At 42.2% G+C, this 19,004-nt stretch overlaps 1 protein-coding gene across 1 annotated transcript in view; it reads left to right on the top strand.

Moving 5' to 3' along the window:
* The window catches only part of TBCD (tubulin folding cofactor D), a 186,685-nt gene that overhangs the window by 164,737 nt on the left and 2,944 nt on the right, over positions 1-19,004 (top strand). Inside the window, exons 31-39 of the mRNA XM_056848257.1 lie at positions 2,464-2,547; positions 3,923-4,081; positions 4,930-5,068; positions 6,329-6,450; positions 9,379-9,456; positions 12,194-12,283; positions 13,454-13,541; positions 15,810-15,919; positions 16,688-16,772. Coding sequence (XP_056704235.1) covers positions 2,464-2,547; positions 3,923-4,081; positions 4,930-5,068; positions 6,329-6,450; positions 9,379-9,456; positions 12,194-12,283; positions 13,454-13,541; positions 15,810-15,919; positions 16,688-16,772 — 955 coding nt within the window. The remainder of the gene's footprint in view (positions 1-2,463; positions 2,548-3,922; positions 4,082-4,929; positions 5,069-6,328; positions 6,451-9,378; positions 9,457-12,193; positions 12,284-13,453; positions 13,542-15,809; positions 15,920-16,687; positions 16,773-19,004) is intronic.

The raw sequence follows: 19,004 nt of genomic DNA, 5'->3' as shown, positions 1-19,004 counted from the left end.
ACAATGCTACTGATTTCCTTCTGTGTTTTTTTTGGGGGGGGGGGCACTTGTTAATGCCAGCTCAGTGTTTGCTACTTTTCCCTGTGGGAGGTCATTTGGAGAATACTGCCTCGTTCTGGACTGTGCAGGTTGCCTTTATTATATACCCAGGTGGACTCCATATATTCTGTTATCTGTATCCCACTCTGCAGTTCTCAAGACACATTTTCTTAATGGGGTGGCAGTTTCAGCCTTTCGCTACACCCGCAGAGCAACCTTCATTTTGTTCCAAGGGATCAGCAGGAAGCAAAGTACGGGGGCAGGGGGCTGCTATGGGAGGGTGGAATAAACACAACCCCCCCTTTAAGAAGACCCATCTTCATTAAGTCTTCAGAACGTGTATGGTTGGATACAGTCCCATGTATCTGTGAGACTGCCCTGCAAAAACAGATTTTAGTATCTGGCTTGAATCATCATCCTGAGAATTTCATCTCTCCTCTCCCCCCCACCCCTGTTTTACAATATAGATTAATTGTCCCGAGTAAAAATCGGTTAGGAAAAATGAGCCAAAGGCCTGGGCAAATAAAGTTATCTTTACGTGGTACTTCAAGGCTGCAGGTGAGTCTCTTAATAGAACAGCATCCCATTGATGAGGGATCACAATTGACATAGCCTTGTCCCTGGTTACCACCCAGTTCTCTTCTATAGAGGGGAGGGGGATGGCAGGTACTAAGTAGGGCTTGAGAGGAATCTTAGCTGGTGGGTAGGATGATACAGGGAGAAGACAGCCCTTCAGGTATCCTGGACCTAAACAGTTTAAATTTAAGAGCCAGCATAAAAGGAAATTAGTAGCCAGTGAAGTTCTTTCAACACAGGAGTGATATGATTTCTGTAACCTGCAGCAAACTGGCGGCTGCATTTTGTACCAGTTGAGTATTTTGAACAGTCTTCCCGGGCAGCCCTAGTAGTGTGTGTTACAGTAATCTAACCTAGGTGGGATCAGAGCCTGGACTACTGTGGTCAAGTCTTGTTTTTCAAGGAAAGGCCTCTACTATGCCAGCTGAAGCTAGGAAAGGACATTGTGTGCTATACAGTTAAGATTAACTGACATTTGAAGTGTATTTATTTAGAGGGTGTGTGTGTGTGTGTGTGTGAATTAATGACCTCTAAAACGTCCTGTCATTAACAGCCTTGCTCAGGTCCTGCAGACTGAGGGCCGTGGCTTCCTTGATTGAGTCAATCCATCTCATGTTGGGTCTTTCCTTCTGCCTTCAGCGTTTCCTAGCATTATTGTCTTTTCCAGTGAGTCTTGTCCTCTCATAATGTGACCCAAGTACTGTAGCCTCAGGTTGGTCATTTTAGCTTCAAGGGGGAGAGTTCAGGGTTGATTTGATCTAGAACCCACTTATTCATCTTTTTGTGGCAGTCCATGTTATCCATAAAACTTTCCTCCTACACCACATTTCAAATGAGATGAGTACCGTCTTCCAAAGCTATAAAATGTGGTAAATTGCTATACTAACTTTAGGTTTACTCTAAACTTTGGAAAATGTGATATATATTAGGTCAGTTGTTCATTTTTTACTAGCAGTAAAAGAATTAGGTTGTTCACATGATTCTGACAATGTGGCTGAATTGTTTTCTGAAGAATTTACCTGCATTGTCAGAGAAACTGTTCTTGGTAAATTACCTTCAAAATACCTTCTGTATTGACTCAATAGAATAATTAAGTAGATTTGTAACCCAATTTTATGCATGTTTACTCTGAAGTAAGCCTCGTATGTTCAGTGTGTCTTACTCCCAACGGTATGTTCATAATACTGCAGTCTTAGTTAAAGCGGGCTAAAAACCAGTGTGGTGTAGAGGTTAAGGTGTTGGACTAAGAAACCTAGGTTTGAAACCCACTCTGCCATGGAAACTGCTGGGTGACCTTGGGCCAGTCACAGACTCTCAGCCTCAACCTTGGCAAGTATCTGGATGGGAGACCTCCACAGAATACTAGGGCGTGACATGGAGACAGGCAATGGCAAACCACCTCCAAACATCTCTTGCCTTGAAAATCTTAACGGGGTCGCCATAAGTCAGTTGTGGCTTGACAACAGCAATTGACAGAAGTATGTGCATAAATACTGCAGTCTTAGTGGGTTAAAAAACAGCAATTGACAAAGGTCATGGTTTTTTTAAAAAAATGCTTCTAAACCTACAGAAAGAAAGAAATATGTGTCGATGCGTATTTGGAGGCAAATCCCAAGGAGAGTCAAGGGCTGGCATCCAGGACTGGAAGAGAACCCATGGTCCTAATAGTGTTGCGATGTGTTCTTTGCCTCCGCCCCCCTCCCCAATTTGGGGTTCTGGCACTGCATATATATCGATGTGTATAAATGTATCCATGTGTATAAAGAAGTAATGTAGAATCATATGAAGCTTGTCTAGACAAGGCTGGAAACTAACAATGGAAACTTGGTGGTATGCTTATTTCCACAGGGTGAGAGAAGCTGCTATGACCAGTTTAATGGAAGTGACTTTGCTGTTAACACAGAATGAGCCAGCATTAATCGACGCTAACGTGTATGTAGTTCACAACTTGATTGTGTATGACTGCTCTGTTGTGAGATGATCAGCAATTTCACCTCCTTTTCTCCTTAACATTGAATGAATTCCCTCAGAGCCTCTCCTGCTTCTCTTGAAAGCACAGAGAACGCAAATCTAGATTCCACGTATCATTTTGCTAGTGAAAGTGCTTTACATCAATGGTCTTATCTGTTTAGAATAAATACAGTTCCTTTTCCGTGCCAAGAAATATAGTTTCTTTCTTTGATTTTTTTTTTAATTGATGGGCCACAGTTCCGAATGCTTGAGCAAATGATCAACACGGAACAATCAAACAAAACAATTGAAACCTTAACATCGCCATGCCAAAAACAGTACTACCAAGAGTCATCATAATAAAACCAGTGGGAGCAGTTTTTCTGGTTAGTGTGCAAGAGACATCATGAACAAATGTGTTTTGTGTTTCCTGTAAGCCTGGAGGAACACAACCTGGCCTTCTAGTAAATCAGACCTTTACTGCACAGGTTCTTTGCCCCCAGGTTTGATGCTGTTGTTGTTTTTCCTACTTCCCCACAGCATTGGTGCAGTTCATGGGGCTTTTTTATCTTTCCCTATCCTGCTTTGATATGAAGGTTTGGGAGAGACCACAGTAAAAGCTGGAGGTATGCTGTGTGGGCAGGATTGGGCAGATTTTCCTGGTTCCCTCCACACAGCAGCCATTTTCACTCCCCTTGTCCCTATGATGAACATTCCATATCCCAGCACTACTGGAGGTTTTGGGGTTTGGGTTCTCCCCCCACCTTTAACTTGGACATTGACGTATCGATCGTATCATTGACTGATATGATGGTATATCACTGTGTCAGTTACTGGTAAAAAACCCTGAAAAGTCCCCCTGGTGCCGGGGGGGTGGGAGGGATGTGGGAAACCATCATCTGGAAAAACAACAACAGGGTTTCTAAAGTGTAGTGCTATGTAATCTTGGGGAAACCCAAGTAAGGCTGTTTCTTCCCAGTGGTTCTCAACCTTTTTTTGCACCATTCCTCCCTTTCACCATTGTTCAGAATATAATTTCCCCCTTCCCAAAATAGTCATAAAATTTATTGAATGTCGCAGATTAAATTAAAAACAAACTACAATTTTACAGATTGTACATAATATACAGGACATCACACTTTGCTGAATAGTGGTCCCAATTCCCCCCCTGGAACCCTAAAATCCCCCCCCCGCGGGGGAGAATTTCCCCCTTGTTGAGAACCCATGTTCTAGCCGCAGCTGTTCTTGTTTCCTTTGCTGAAGGAACCTTGGTGTAATAAGTAGATCTTTATAGCTGGTGATGGGTAGCAAGGCAGCAAGGTCGTAATGATCGAGTTTTCTATGTTTTAACTTTCAGCTCTAAGAAAATTATGTGCTGCCTAGCCCAGCAGTCGGCTGAAAAAATTGACCGCTTTCGAGCCCATGCAGGATCTGTGTTCCTGACACTTCTGTACTTTGACAACCCTCCAGTTCCACACATACCCCACCGAGAGGACTTAGAGAGGATATTTCCAAGGTACCCCATATCAGTAGGATTGTGTGATAAATTTATAAAAAAGATTTGAAGAGGTTGATATTTCCTTCCGTCTTGGGCTTTAATAATTTCAAAGTTTGTGTTCATCAATAAAACAAGGGAATTTAAAATATATTTACGTTTGTTCTGCTTGAATCTACAGATGATTAAAAATTTTAGTCGTGGGTGATCTTCCATTTTAGATTGCTTCCTTACTCCAGTTTTCAAATGAGTTATGTAAATCATATCAAAGGGAAATAAATGTTTAATAGTTGGTTATCTCTTGGAATGGGGAGCAATTTAAACAGGAAAAGCCATGTATGGGGAAAGGGGCACCCCCCTTGCTGCAACCTTAATGGGATTTCCCCTCCCTCCCTGGTGCAGCTGCTGTTAAAATTTAGAACAATTTTGAAATCAAATTGCAGACATACCACTCTAATGTCAGCCTTTGTCTTAATTTGGGTCTCCTTAGTTTATTTAAACAAACAGGAACTATTTCTGAATACATAAGGTTTTGTATCTCAAGCATGATCTGTTTTGTTTTAAATTAAACATTTTAAAATAATCAGAAATACGTATAACATGGTTTAATGTAGTAAGATTACCCCCCATAGTACCAAATAGTATAATGATAATTTAAAATGCTGCTCGTTCTTTTGTTGGCACATAGAATTCTCAATTTCACTACTGAAGGTTCTCAACTTTGATTTAAATGGCTGTCAGCTTAAAAAAATAAAATTTCAGATTCTGTCAAAATTTGGGGTGAAGTAGACAAATGTCCTGGAGATTCATCCTTATGTTACGTGCTTTCTGCTGTTTTCATTTTGACATAGATATCTGTCTGTTCACAGATCAGAGGCAGTTACCTTCAACTGGAATGCACCATCACAAGCCTTTCCCAGCATCACACAGCTTCTGGGGTTACCGACGTATCGATACCATGTCCTGACAGGTCTAACAGTGTCTGTTGGTGGATTAACTGAATCAACAGTAAGTGAATTTTAAAAAATTGTTTTGGTAACCCATCTCCTGCTACGGATGTGCAGAATGATTCCTTGCCCTCAGAAGAAGCGTTGAGAATAGTGACTCTCATTTGTTAAATTTGCAAGTAAGCGTTGGAGCACCTTGAAGCAATTTTTGGACATCCCTTGAAAAGTGATGTACATTGCTTTTGATCTATATTAAACATTGCTGATTGCTTTTGATCTATATTAAACATTGCTGATTTTAACCTTCATGTATGAGGGATATTAAAAGTTGCATTGAGGTTGAAACTAAGTAGACCACATCTCATTCTTGCTAATGACGAGACGTGCAATCAATATGTCAACGTTTGAAATGACCCAGGAAAGGTGCTCCCATTTATTGACCCTAAAGGGCTGTAACATGTGATTCATTGGTCCCCTGCAGTGGAAATAAAGTATCACGACTTGCTGAATAGTCTTTAATCCAAACAGTGAAGTATATTATTCACTGAAAATTCTCTGGTGACAAGGTTTTGTTGTCATGCCACGTTACACAATGTTTAAAGAATTACAAATCTCAAATTGTTGTGCTGAATTCCATGAGTAGCATAGTAGTTCTTGGTGTTTTCATAAAAGTCTCATAAACGATGGATAATTCATTGCAATAGGTGGGTTAGAGCTTAAGGCTGAAGGGCCTGGGCATAGTTAGGATCTTCCATACTACAACTCTTGTTGAATTAACCTGTACCATTTAGTTGACGAATGGTGAACATTTTGGAAGACAGAAACCAATGATGCCCTGATCTCCTGGTGCATGGTTTTAAACCAGATATATTGCCTGGAGAGCTAGCATAGGTAGTAATTTTAGGCACTGTTGTCTGTGAGAAAGGATTCAACTTTTTTGGGGGGGTATGTATATGAAGTAAAGGATGCACCTGTATAAAATGGTCCGTAAATAGCCATTACAAAAGTTTCAAAATGGCCACTGCGTGATCTTTTCTTTCCAGTTTATTTAATTTTACCTGAAACGAAACTTTTTTATCCAGTTGCATCTCCTGCTTCAGTAGCAGAAATGGGAATAGCATTTGGGTTGTTCTGAAACCTTGAGGCATTGTAATAAAGGAAGTCAAATTATTAGTTTAGCGTATGATTCTCATTGGATTTGAGAGACCATAGGTGTAAGACTGCTTTCTGAAGCTTCGAATATCACATTCAGAAATGTTTGTGGATGTCAATGCTTCTGCTGTGGCAAAAGTATCTTAATGGGGATTTTCCTCATTTGCAGGTGCGGTGCTCATCACAAAGCATGTTTGACTACCTGAAGGGAATTCAGAGCGACATGAATGCCATGAGCAGCTTTTGTGGGACGCTGCTACAGGTCTTTGAGGACAACCTTCTGAATGACAGGTGATCTCTCTCTGTCTCTCTAGAGGGACTTGTTAGACAAATGATACTCACTGAGATGCCCTTGATAGACACATTCTGAAGTACTTTACCTGTAGTCATGTATATTTACTGGAGTTACATTTTCTGTGGTCTGATCTTGGCTTGGAGCCCATGGTTATGAAAATACTTAATGGCACTATACAGTTTTTTTCCTCATTAACCAGACATGAGAGAGAGAAGTGCGCAGTGAGTGACAAACCAAGCTATAGTCTTGGGAATATTTTACGAACAGGTCAAAAGAACTGTTTTTTGCATTCCCACATCAGACAATGCCAAGATCTTTAAAAATCTTGCATGAATTTATGAACATACAGGATCCGGAGTGCGAACTCGAATACGTAAGGTATAAAAGGCTCAGCTGAATTGTTAATGTAGCTGCTGAACAACAACCAAATTTTTTCTGCCTTGTGAACAGACATGACACAGTACCTCTCTCTACAGTCCCACTGGCTCTGGATTGTTCCAGCATTACTGCTACTCACGTGAAAACGGTTTGTAGGGCAACAGCCAGAAAATGGCTGGAGGTGCACACAGATTTGTAACATGGGAATGCTCAGATGTGTATCTGAGATGTGTAAAAGACAGAGAGGAATCTAGGAGTTCTGCCAGATTCTGTTTCAGACTCTTATCTGACCATTCCCTGGAGTTAAAGTGGCTGAAGCTTGAACTTTTGCACTCTGCTTTCCTTTTTAAAATCTAGTTTAGCGCCGAAGTGGTATTTCACTATTTGAACCTGGAAAATTAATTCCTACAAAGCAAAAATTAAATTGGCAGCAGAAGCAATTTATCCATTTAACGTTAAAATTACTGATGAAGGAAGTTTGTTTCATTTTCTTTGTGATTGACCATTTAAAAAAACAACACTTTAAAACATTAGTTACTGTGGAGAAGTTTAAGTGAAATCAGTGAAATCACTCATTTCTCTGTGAGTTAAATGAAAGGCAGCCTCTGCTGATAATTGTTTTTAGGGTTGGAAATAATGCTAATGTCAATCAGACAACTACAACAGATATAAATCTCTGTACCAAAACATTTCTATTGGATTAATTCACAATAAAATTCAATTTGTGATCATCCAGATAATGTTTTTTGAGTGAGGGCCGGTAACATTAGTCCATTCACAGCGACGAATGGATCTGACTGGTTTCCAGAATGTCCGAGAAGATTTTCAGATCTCATCCCATGCTCTGATTGTGCTAAGGCACAATGAGAGCATGAGATGAGAAGCTCCTGGAAGCCATTGACGTGGTTGCCCCTCATCGCACAGTCCCACTGTCTAGGTCAGAGGTGTCAAATATAAGGCCCAAGGACCAGATCAGGCCTTGAGAGCTCGTATCCTGCCCACAAGCCAGCCGAGGCAGCTGCCCCCTTCTCAGTCTGGGCCAGTGAGGCATGGCCTGGCCCAACTGTGACATTTATGTCATATCTGGCCCTCGTAACAATTAAGTTCAACACCCCTGCTCTAGGTGGAATCCAGCGCCTTGGCTTACTACAAAGTTGAGTGTGTTGAAGAGGCCTGAAAAAACACCTTGAACGATATTGGCAGAAAACTTGAACCGAATTGCATAGAGTGGCCTATAGAGCTTACTGGAAGACTTACAAGGCTGCAGCAAAGGCTGCAAAGAAACCCGACCACTGCTATCATTGCACCCAGCTCAATTGTCCAAAGTAGCTTGGCAGAGGCTTACTCCACATTCTGCCCCTCTGAGTTCACAAGAACGAGTTGTTGATGCCTTTGCAAAGTCCTCTGCTGACAAAACCTCTCAAGCACATTCTGATTTGGATGCTGGTTGCAATACAGTGGCAATGCTTTTAAAAACACCCATCATCTGCTCCATTACATCATCTGGTCCATTTATGGATCATTTTGATCCTCTAACTGGATGCTGACAGGATCTCAGGAATTGTGAAGAGCACCACTTTTAAACTGGATCCATGCCTTTCCTGGTTGTTGTAAGGAGAGAAAAAATAAGGCCAATGTTGCAAAATAAAGTAAAGATATATTTCATTACTCAGTTAAAATTCCCAAAATTCCCTACGTGTCTCTCCAAGAGGCTTCTTCAGGGGAATCTGTTGGTCTTGCAGCGATTCTCCAAAAAGAGTATGAGATCAGTAGATACACTTCAGAATTTATTTCTGATTCTTCAATAGCTACAACCAGCTACTACCCAACACATTTTCATGTTCCTGATGCTGGGTGTCTGTGTCCTGACCTGTGTACAAAATAATGCAGCCTAATATATGTTTACTCCATAATGCTTGTGGAAATGCATGCTCCTAACATCATGGGATCACAGGGAGCACTTATGGGGAGGATTGGTGGGATGGCAGGAGGGGTGCTAAATTTCTGGCACATCTGCCAGTTCTTCCCTGAAAGTGCTCCACCCCCACCCCGCCACCCATCTGGATTTACCTCTGAGCCCAGATCGGGGGGAGGGGAATGATAAACTGCTGTGGAGGGAGGAGTGGGAGAGGATGCTTATAGAGAGATTTGCTGGCCAGAAAAGCTTAGTCACTGATCACATTAGTATTACGACATAGAGGATTGGGAACCCCGTTTTAACTTTGCGACATCTAGTTGTGCTCTGCAAGTATTCAATAAGAGTGTATCGGGATGAAAAGGAAATGTGGATACTCTAAACTTACTAGCTCATCTATTACCAGTAGTCTGCTGTCATGGTTGTTCCCTACTAAATAGCTAGGTGGATGTGTAGGCTGCCCTGGGTGAGTGCTGCATTCATCTGATTTTAATCCCGTTTTGGTCATTTGACAGTACAGTAAGGGTGTGAAATTGAGCAAGAATTTTCCTTTTTTAAATCTGACACTTGTACATCCCAGTGAAAGCTGTGCCGATACATTGCACTGTGTTTTATGCAATTCCCCCTCTAGGGTGTCGGTACCACTTCTGAAGATGCTGGACCAGCTGTTGGCCAATGGATGCTTCGACATCTTTGTAGCTGAAGAAAAGTAGGTGTTTATTGGCGGGGGGTTGGGGCTTACCCCTTGCTGGAAAACCTTCAAGGGAAGAGTTGCATTCTGCCTCATCTATGTTGCTGGCAATGGAGGTTGCTGGAATTCATATCAAATTTTCTTTGTCTTGACACAAGGTGTATCTAGGACAGTCTTTAGTTTTGAAACCTCATGAGTAGACCCAGGAACTGAGTTGTATGACTCCTTTTTAGCAACCCATACATTAAACAAGTTTTTTAAAAATCTGCTTTAGGTGATGCAGCAGCATCTGAGATAGGATGTGAAATTGGCCCTTTAAGGGCAGCATTAAACATTTTGTGTAGCTTTATAATCTTTTAAATAATTTGTTCTAACAGAATGTAGTTGCTGAGGCTGTGGTTTTAAAAAGGAAACTCACATGGGAAGAGACGGGCTATTTAACCCTATCCCTTCACCTTTTTTGCTCACTTCTTTTGGCTTTGGTTGAAAAAATGTATACTAGTACACAAATTCCATGCATTAAAATGCAGCTCCAGTAGTTGCATTGTGTAAAGGGGAAGAAATATTAAAAAGGAACTTTGTAGTCATGGCTTTGTTTCCATCACTCATTGTAAAAAACAAAAATTTTAAAACCCTTGGAGATTTATGGGGAAAACAGGAGATTTAAGATTGTATGTATGCTTTACATGGAAAGGTGCTAATGGATACACCAAAGGCATATTTTCCTACTATTGTATATATTCCTACTATTGCAACTACTGTTATCTTTTTTCAGGATTGTTAATTGCCCAGGTTTGGTCCACTGATTTCTATGGGATGATATTGTGCTGTAGCTATATGTGGCCAGAGATATTTCCACAAAACTTGCATAGTGGCCACAGATATAGCTATAGCACAATACCATCCCATAGAAATCAGTGGACCAAACCTTGTCTCATCAAATATCATTGGTGGCTGTATACCTACCACCATAGCCATATTTGAGGAGCAGGGGGGGATACGTCTCAGATGGTGGATTGGACTCTTTGTTCCTCCAGCACTCTCATATGATATGTTACTTGTTAGTAACTCAGGAACTGCAAAGACTTTGTAGATTTCATGACAAGGTCAGAATTGCTCAAATTAAGCAGCTATATGTAATCAGTTGAGTTTGCACAATATGTTCCGTTTGTGAAAGATGAAGCATCTGGTAACAAAATCTGGCTTGTTCGGGTGAGATTTTTACAATGTTGACATGTAGAAGTTACAAAGGGGCTAGTCCTCAGTTACTAGTAGGATATTCTAATGGTGATCTATTGAGAGGATAATTGTTTAATAAGAATAATCCCAGTGAACTAGTTGATCTGAGTGAAACTTCCCATTAGGTTATAAGAATAATCCCAGTGAACTAGTTGAACTGAGTGAAACTTCCCATTAGGTTTCCCTGTATGCTACTTGAGGACTCTAGATTCCGCTGAAGCAAAAATAACACATGTGCTCCTAATAGTGGGCAGAACAAACTTCTCATTCATGTTCTCTTTCATTTAGTATCAAAAATATTTATGCATATTAGAGGCCTCCCCTCCACTGCACACAGTTGCTGAAGTTTTGGTAATGTGCCGTGAGATGTAGCTTATGGATCTTAAACAACCAGTCAGGGGCTTTATACATGGATAGGTGACTTCTTAACATTGGTAATTTGTTTCTTTTGTTGACTGTGTGGGGGAGGGGGCACTTCATGTCCCTGAATTAAGGACCACCCCAGTGATGTTGTGATTGATCTACTTAAAGGACAGATCACCTTAAAAAAAAAAGTTCTGTTTTCAGGAACACGTGTGCGCAATTTGCATAACACAGAGCCTTTAGACAGATCCGTTTTCCCCAGGCGCTGATCCTGTTTCTGCTGGAGTGCTGCCCATACAGGAGAAGGAATTTGCTCAATTTCCTTTGGAGAGGCTGTGCTATTTGAGATCACCCCTAGGTTAGAGTTAGCTATGGCAAATGTGGAATTGGCAGATGACAGAAAGCAAAGCAGGTCTATTTCAAATTCAGAATCCTACACATGCACTAAATTTTTTCCAGATGCTCCGCTGCAATTGGCCCCTTTGCCGAATGCGCGTTTCCTTTGGAAATCACACCTCATTCTCCATATTGTCATTGTCCTGTGCTGAAAAGCAGCTCGCACTCCTGTTAACGGAATTAATCTCCAATAAATTCCGTCCAGTCTCATGAACAACCTTGCATAATTGTGAAGAAAGTTATCCAGGCTACAAACAAACAATGCAGAGAACAGTCTCCACCTCTCCTTTACGGTCATGTATATAGTATACTTCCCCCTGGGGATAGTTTTCACACGTGCACGCTCATGCTCCTTTTGCTCTCTGACCTCGCACATCTCTTTGGCCTTGGCTTATGTGTGCAAGGCAGCACTCATTTTATTGGGACAGCTTTTGTTGGGGAAACTCAAAACAAGTTTGTGTTACATAGAAGTGTGTTTCAGAAAGCACACAAACGTGACAAGTTCTCAATTATGTACAAAGCTATGGCAGAGTTGTTCACACTGTACTAACCAATATAGGATTTCTTTGGTGGCCCAATTCACACTACTCTTGTCACTCGTAGAGAAGTGTCCTCTATACTGTGAGTTTCCTGGAGAAGTCAAGGGCAGTGTTGCTGAACTTGTGACGGCTTGGTGGTTAGTGGCTTCTTTTATAATGCCAATGTGTTTCTTAATGCTCGAAGAATTTACAAGGGGCCTTTTCTCAATTTTTTCCAGCCATCCGTTTCCCATGAAATTACTTGCACTTTGCAAAGAGGAGAGCAAGAGAAGTAAAGACACCCAGAAACTTCGCTCAAGCATTGCAGTGTACGTTGGTTTAAAATTGTAAGAAAATGAGGGGTGGTGGTTAAATTGTGGGCTGTGAAAAGACACCGGTCTGTTAAGGAAGTAACTTTTCTCCTATCTATATAAGTGTGTGGTTTTCTAGGGGAATACAATGAGATGTACTAAAATTATGATTTCCACAGCAGTGTAATCTGCAGAGAAATGGTAAAAGGCACAAGGATTTCACTGTGCATGTCCTTGTAAAAATGCCTAAGTGTTAGTAGAACCACTGCGAATTAAGAAAGGCTTGGTATGAATATTGACGGTCAAACAAATATCACCAGTTAAATCGCCCCACCACTCGACGGTGGCGCAGACTTAATTTTATAAAACTACAGCACAGTTTGATTGTTGGTATTCCAGCCAATTTCCCCACTGGCTTAATAGGTTAATAGCCTGGTGGAACTCTCCATCAAATGAGACCCAGGCCTGGCTCAGTTCAGCAGGGCTTGCAATACTGAGATGTTCCACCAGGCCTATGGTGGAGTACAGCAACAGTTCCACTCTGGCTGGCCCTCCCTGTTCCTGTCCCTTCCCTTCCCCTCCCTTTTTCTTCCTTCTCCTCCTCCCTTTTCTTTCTCTCCCCTTTCCTTTTCCTCCCTCCCCTTCCTTGATCATGCTCCCCATGATTATTATTAGCGTTCTGCAGGGGCGCTGTCTTGAATTTTAATGTTGAAGAGGATTTTAAATGTCTTGTACAGTATTTTATTTAACTGTATATTTTATTGGCTGTTGGCCACCCTGAGCCTGACTTTGGTCAGGAAAGGGTGGAGTAAAAATCAAATAAACTAAAGTATGTGAGACTTATACTACAATTCCTACACGTTTGTTGCTACCGGTTCACTTGATTTAGCCAAATGGTTCTCTAAATCTTTTTTGGTTCTTGTTTATAACAAAGCTAAAATAGTAGCGTGGTGGTCAGCATTTGGAACTTTTAGATATTGACTGCCATTTAATTTTTAAACCCATTTTCATAGAGCATCCATTCCCAAGAAAGTTTCCAAACTCTTAATGATTTTTTTGTAAATGCATTTCATCAAAATTCACTTTGCCACACTTACCAAGTATTGTAGAACGCAACTATAAAATGTATATCTGAGACAATATTACAAAAGAAAGCCATGGATGAAACAAAACTACTTTTCTCCCTAGGTTTTGTGGCCTGATTCAATTTCCAGGCGACATGAGAAAGAAAGTTTTATTTCAGGTCTTCCTTCTTCTTTGCCATCCATTTCCTATTGTAAGTATTTAAGATGCTGATCAGAGTTTCCGAGGAGTGCTCTACTTGGACGGACTATGTGCCATGTGGGTTTGGGGCCACTGAAACTTTATCCCATATTTTGTTTGATTGTGTGCTGATTGCCCCTTTGAGAGATCTGTGGATACGGCTTGTGATAGTTTCCAATATTTCCCTTGTTTCTACGTCTTCCCTGTTAGCTGATACTGATCCTGGCATTACTTTGGCTGTAGCTAAATTCCTGGCAGCCATGGCTTCTATCTGAGGATGGAAATAGAGGATGGTATTTATAAAACTAGGGCCCTTTATGCAGGTGTATTTACTTCGCAGTCCCTGCTGAACTGCTTTGAGGCTTCCTTTGCATTATTCATGATTTTACCGACCTTCAGGCGTGACTTCGCTGTGGCCTCGTTCTTCCCCCGCAGTATTAGGATCCTGTTTTAGAACGAATTTAAATACTGCTTCGAGGCAAGAGTGACGCAAATTTGCCCCATTTCCATGCATATCTCTTAACTTCGGGTTTATCTCCCCACACCCATTTTGGCTTCTCCCTCCCATGTGTCTGTCCTTCCCATCTAACCCCCTTCCGTCAAAGCAAAGCACAAAAGAGGGAGTTAAACAGTCATGAAATGTGCAGAAAGACACCAAAGAGAGGCTGCAAAGGTTGGAAGGCAGCTCCCAGAAGGGAGCTGTGAAGAAAGGTGGGGAGGAATACCCAGCAAAAGCACACACAGTCCCTTTAAGAGCTGACCCGCCCCCTCCAAGTAAAGTACAACAAGGCTGCGTTTTCAGGGGGAGGGACTCAGAAGCTCCGTGATTCCCTGGAGATGCCTAATTAATCACAAGGTACTCCTGGAATTTTTTTGGGGAGGAGAATCCCTCATGTATATGATGTTTGAGAATTCGGAGCAGAAAACTGCAGCAAACCAAACACAAATTTCCCCTGCATAAATTACCTAGTTCTTTCCAAGACTGGTGGGTCATTGGATTGTTAAATAAAGAAATAAAACTATAAAACCCTGGTAATGTAGAGGGCCAGCGTGGTGTAGTGGTTAAGAGTGGTGACTTCAGTTCCGTTGTCAGCGTGGTGTAGTGGTTAAGAGCAGTGGCTTGGAGCGGTGGACTCTGATCTGGAGAATCAGGTTTGATTCCCCACTCCTCCACATGAGTGGCAGAGGCTAATCTGGTGAACCGGGTTGGTTTCCCCACTCCTACACATGAAGCCAGCTGGGTGACCTTGGGCTAGTCACAGCTCTCATAGAGCTCTCTCAGCCTCACCTGAAGGGAAGGTGATTGTAAGCCAGTATGAGTCTTCCTTAAGTGGTAGAGAAAGTTAGCATTTAAAGACAAACTCCAGCTTCTTCCTCCTCCTCCTCCTAGTTCTTTTGCAGTTGCCCCAGGAATAGCTGGAATGGCTTCCCAGAGCCTCTCAAAGTCTGTATGCCTCATTTTTAATATGACTGTTTTCATTTTTAGGGATTGTTCCCACTACTATTCACTGAAACCCTACTTACATTATTTATATCTTACCTTTCATCCATCATGGAATGCAGGATGGTTTATATAGGGTTTGTAAGAGGTCCCCCATTCAGGCATGGAGCAAAACACAAAAAACTGCAAAACTTTCTGTCTACCCCTAGACACCCTGACCTGGATGGCCCAGGCTAGCCGAGGAAGGCACTGGCAAACCACCTCTTATTCTCCTGCCATGAAAACCCCAAAAGGGGTCGCTATAAGTCGGCTGTGACTTGAAGGCACTTTACACACACACACATCCCTAGACATGTGAACACATGAAGCAGCCTTGTACTGTCTACTCTGGCTGGCATTGGCTCCCTAGGTTCTCAGAGATCTTTCACAACACCTGTTACCAGCCCTTTTAACTGTAGATGCCTGGGATTGAACATGGGACCTTCGGCAGGCAAAGCATTAGAGAGACCCACACCCTCACCCACATCAGGGATGTTAGGCTTATGCAGCCTGGCTCCTTGACCTGTATCATTCGAAAACTGATTTTATGAATCCTATGCTGTCATGCTTGGCTCTACAGTCCAAGCAGAGCAATTACTTGCCCACAGAGCTGTTGTTGTAGCTTAGTGCTTGAAAAGCTCAGACTTTCTGAATGTGATACTGCCTCTTCTGTCAGCATTCTGGGTATTCTGGAGTTACATGCTGTTAGCAGCAGAAAAAGCAGTTTTAACCAACCACGTGGTTAGCAAAAGACAATTATCAAATTATCATTTGAGTAACTGGTTTTTTTTTAATCTCCAGATAAGGAAGACAACAGCCAGTCAAATTTATGAAATGCTAATAACCTATAGTGATATCGCTGACCCTGAAATTACAGAAGAAGTTATGACAATTCTGAGTGATACTAACTGGTGAGTTACCCTAACCGTACTTAAAACTTTGTGCTGATGCCAACCTTCCGCTATCATGTAATCATTTGCTCTGGAGTGCATATTGTACTAGACAGGTGCATGTGACACTGGAGTCCTAGAAAGGTTTGGTACAAATCAAAACGGTCACGGATCTGATACTTTGAGCCTCAAGAGTGCAAAAGAATTAATTTAAACTGCACCCCGCTGTTTGCTGTGGCTTTGATCCACAAAGTAGTCAATTTGCAAATTATGACTTGGATCCAGCAATCCAGAGATGTGAGGATCACAGATCATTCTCGTGTTCCTGTCCCTCCAGCGGTCCTTTCTGACCCCTGAAAAATGTATTACTAGTATTGCTGAACCCACGTGGACTGAGAGATACACAGGTCAGAGACGGAGGGGGGAAGGCTCTCTCTCTCCGCCCCCCTTCATCAGCAGAGCTGCTCTGGCAGAAAAGGCAGGGCGGTTTCATCTCCTTCCTCAGCCCAGCTTCCCAAGCGACATGGCTTTTACTCTACGCAGGTCCCTGCGACCCTTTGAATAAGCTTTCCTGGAGGTAGAAAGTACTGCTGGGGTGATCTGGGAAAAATCTGCCTGTACCTTCCAGTGACTGATTGCTGGACTGACTGTCCCCATGAATCTGCCCCTGAAGTTAATATATTTGCCCTCCAGGCTTTTTGTTTAAGGGACAGTGGCTTCCATGCTGAGATGGGGGCGGGACTAAATCTGTTGTGCTCACTTTATATGTTGTTTCCCTTCTCAAAATAGGGATGCAGAGTTGCCACTTGTGAGGGAGAAACGTAACTACATCTGTGACTTAATGAAAGTTCCCAAACCACAACTGGTAGCCAAGGTGATGTTTTTAAAGGGTCCATTTAACTTGTCCAACATATTTGGGGGGTATTGTTTTAAGAGTGCGAGATTTCAGCCTAAGGCATTCAGATTTGTGTGGCAAGCCTAGTCCTCTTGAGAATGTGTATATATGGGGCTGCCAAAAAGCAAGTGCTTTGTATTATAACCTTCTCCTATCCCAGTGGTCGGCAAACTCATTAGTCAACAGAGCCAAATATCAACAGTACAACGATTGAGATTTCTTTTGAGAGCCAAATTTCTTAAATTTAAACTATATAGGTAGGTACACTGTTTATTAACTTAATAAATTTAATTAAAGTTTTAAGTCTTAATTAAACTGTAGGCAATTAAAAACACTGTTCTTCTTGTCTAATCAGTTTCTAACATTAGTAAGTACTTTTATTTTTCATTTGTTGCGTACAGCTTGTACATCTTCCCTCAACACTGAACTTCCATTCTGTGAATTTTGCATTTTTTACAAGCACATTGATTTTTGTGTTTACTATATGGAATTTCATGGTGGGACTTACTTGGGCCACTGGCAGACATTTTATAAGGGGATTACTGACAACTGCCCTCTCCCCTGAACTGCAAAAATAATAATACTGGAAGGCAGAGCATGCTGAACGGACCAGCCAGCAACCAGGAATGACCGCAGGGAGGGGAGTGAGTTCAAGGCAGTCGACAGTTCATTTATCATGCAGATGGGACTGGGAGGGCGACAAAAGAAGAAGCTTCAGCTTCCTACACAGGCATTTTTTTACAAGCAGGCACACTCAGTATATTGGCAGTTGCACACTCTGGCGTTTGCCGGAGTTTGGGCACCCACGAAGTCTAGTCTGGAGGGTCCTCCGACAGGGTTACCTGCGCGCCCCTCCTTGGCTTCTGTGCCGACCTTGGAATCACAGCTCTGCGCCCAGGCCAGCTCCTTCCTCTTCCATCAGACTCCCCCCGCCTCTTGCGTGAACTCCAGGCGTCCCATCCCGCCTCGCCAGCCAGTAGGAGGAGGGCCTGCCGGGCCAAACCAACTGGTGGCAACACCGGAGGGGAACACAAACCTGGAGCGAGGATTCCATACCCCCTTTTACTTTCCAATCATAGAACCAGCCTTTTTTTTTTTTTTTTTACTACTGCTGAGGTAATCCGTCTCTTTTGAGAATGAAAGAGAACTTTGCTCCTCTGCTTTTCTAATGAACTACAAAGAACCAGGCGGGGCTGTAAGAGGAAAGGAGCAGTTCGCTAAATAGCACTCGCGCTTAGAGGGACAGTCATCTCCTTCGGTAAAATGCAGCCTATGTTAGCGAAGAGTCTTTCCAGCCGTTCACGGTCTGAGGATCTAATTACAGAGCCGCACAAGTGGATCGGGAGCCGCGGTTTGCCGACCACTGTCCTATCCCATCCCTTGAAAGCCTTTCAGACTTTTGGTGATCAACTAAAAGACAGTGAGCATGAATTAATCCAGTGCAGCTGGCCTAAAACTGTGCTTTATGGGAAGGAGTGGTTACAGTTTCTACTCTGAATTTTATGGGAAACTATGGATTCCATAGTATCCCTCTTAGGTTCCAGCTTTATATTTATTTGAAGTATGTTAAACGAGAGAAGGCTAACTAGTTATCCCTAATTAATTTCTAGAATAAAAAATAATAAAACGGTGATAGCGGTAATTGGCTTTAGACAACTTTTCAGCCCTACACTGGGCATTGCTAAATTTAGACGGCAGACATTCCATAAGGAGTCCTACCACCACAAGGAAAAGATTTCCTATACCATAGGTGCTTCTCACATCTGGGGATTGGAAGGCATTTCTTATAAACTGGCTAGGATCAGATTTCTCCTTTTTTTTTTTTTTTTGCAACATAGCCTGGGATACTGGCTGAACACTCTCCTGTAATCACTTCTGGTAGAGTAGCATAGGGTTTGTCTGTAACCAGTTGTATTTTGTGTGGTATGGTGCAGATGATGTTGCAAACAGCTGGTATAAGGAGTCCCTGTACCTTAGACCTGCATGACAAAGAAACCTGAAAAGTTTGTACTACTTTCAAGAGTCGCTGATGTCCAGACAGCCACAGCAGCACTAGTTGCATAGCATAGTTGCATAGCAACTAGTCAGAAGATGCCCTTCCACATTCCTGCCATCAAATCCTCTTGTTGTTTTATGGGAACAACAGTCAAGAATGCATTAATTGTATGGGCTCTTGGATGTGTAAAGGGGCTGGTGGTTGTGCAGCAGTGT

Source organism: Euleptes europaea, chromosome 1, assembly GCF_029931775.1.
Source record: "Euleptes europaea isolate rEulEur1 chromosome 1, rEulEur1.hap1, whole genome shotgun sequence".
In the NCBI taxonomy this organism is placed as follows: domain Eukaryota; kingdom Metazoa; phylum Chordata; class Lepidosauria; order Squamata; family Sphaerodactylidae; genus Euleptes; species Euleptes europaea.
The sequence above is the reverse complement of the archived record's forward strand: the minus strand, read 5'-3'. Positions and strand labels throughout refer to the sequence as shown.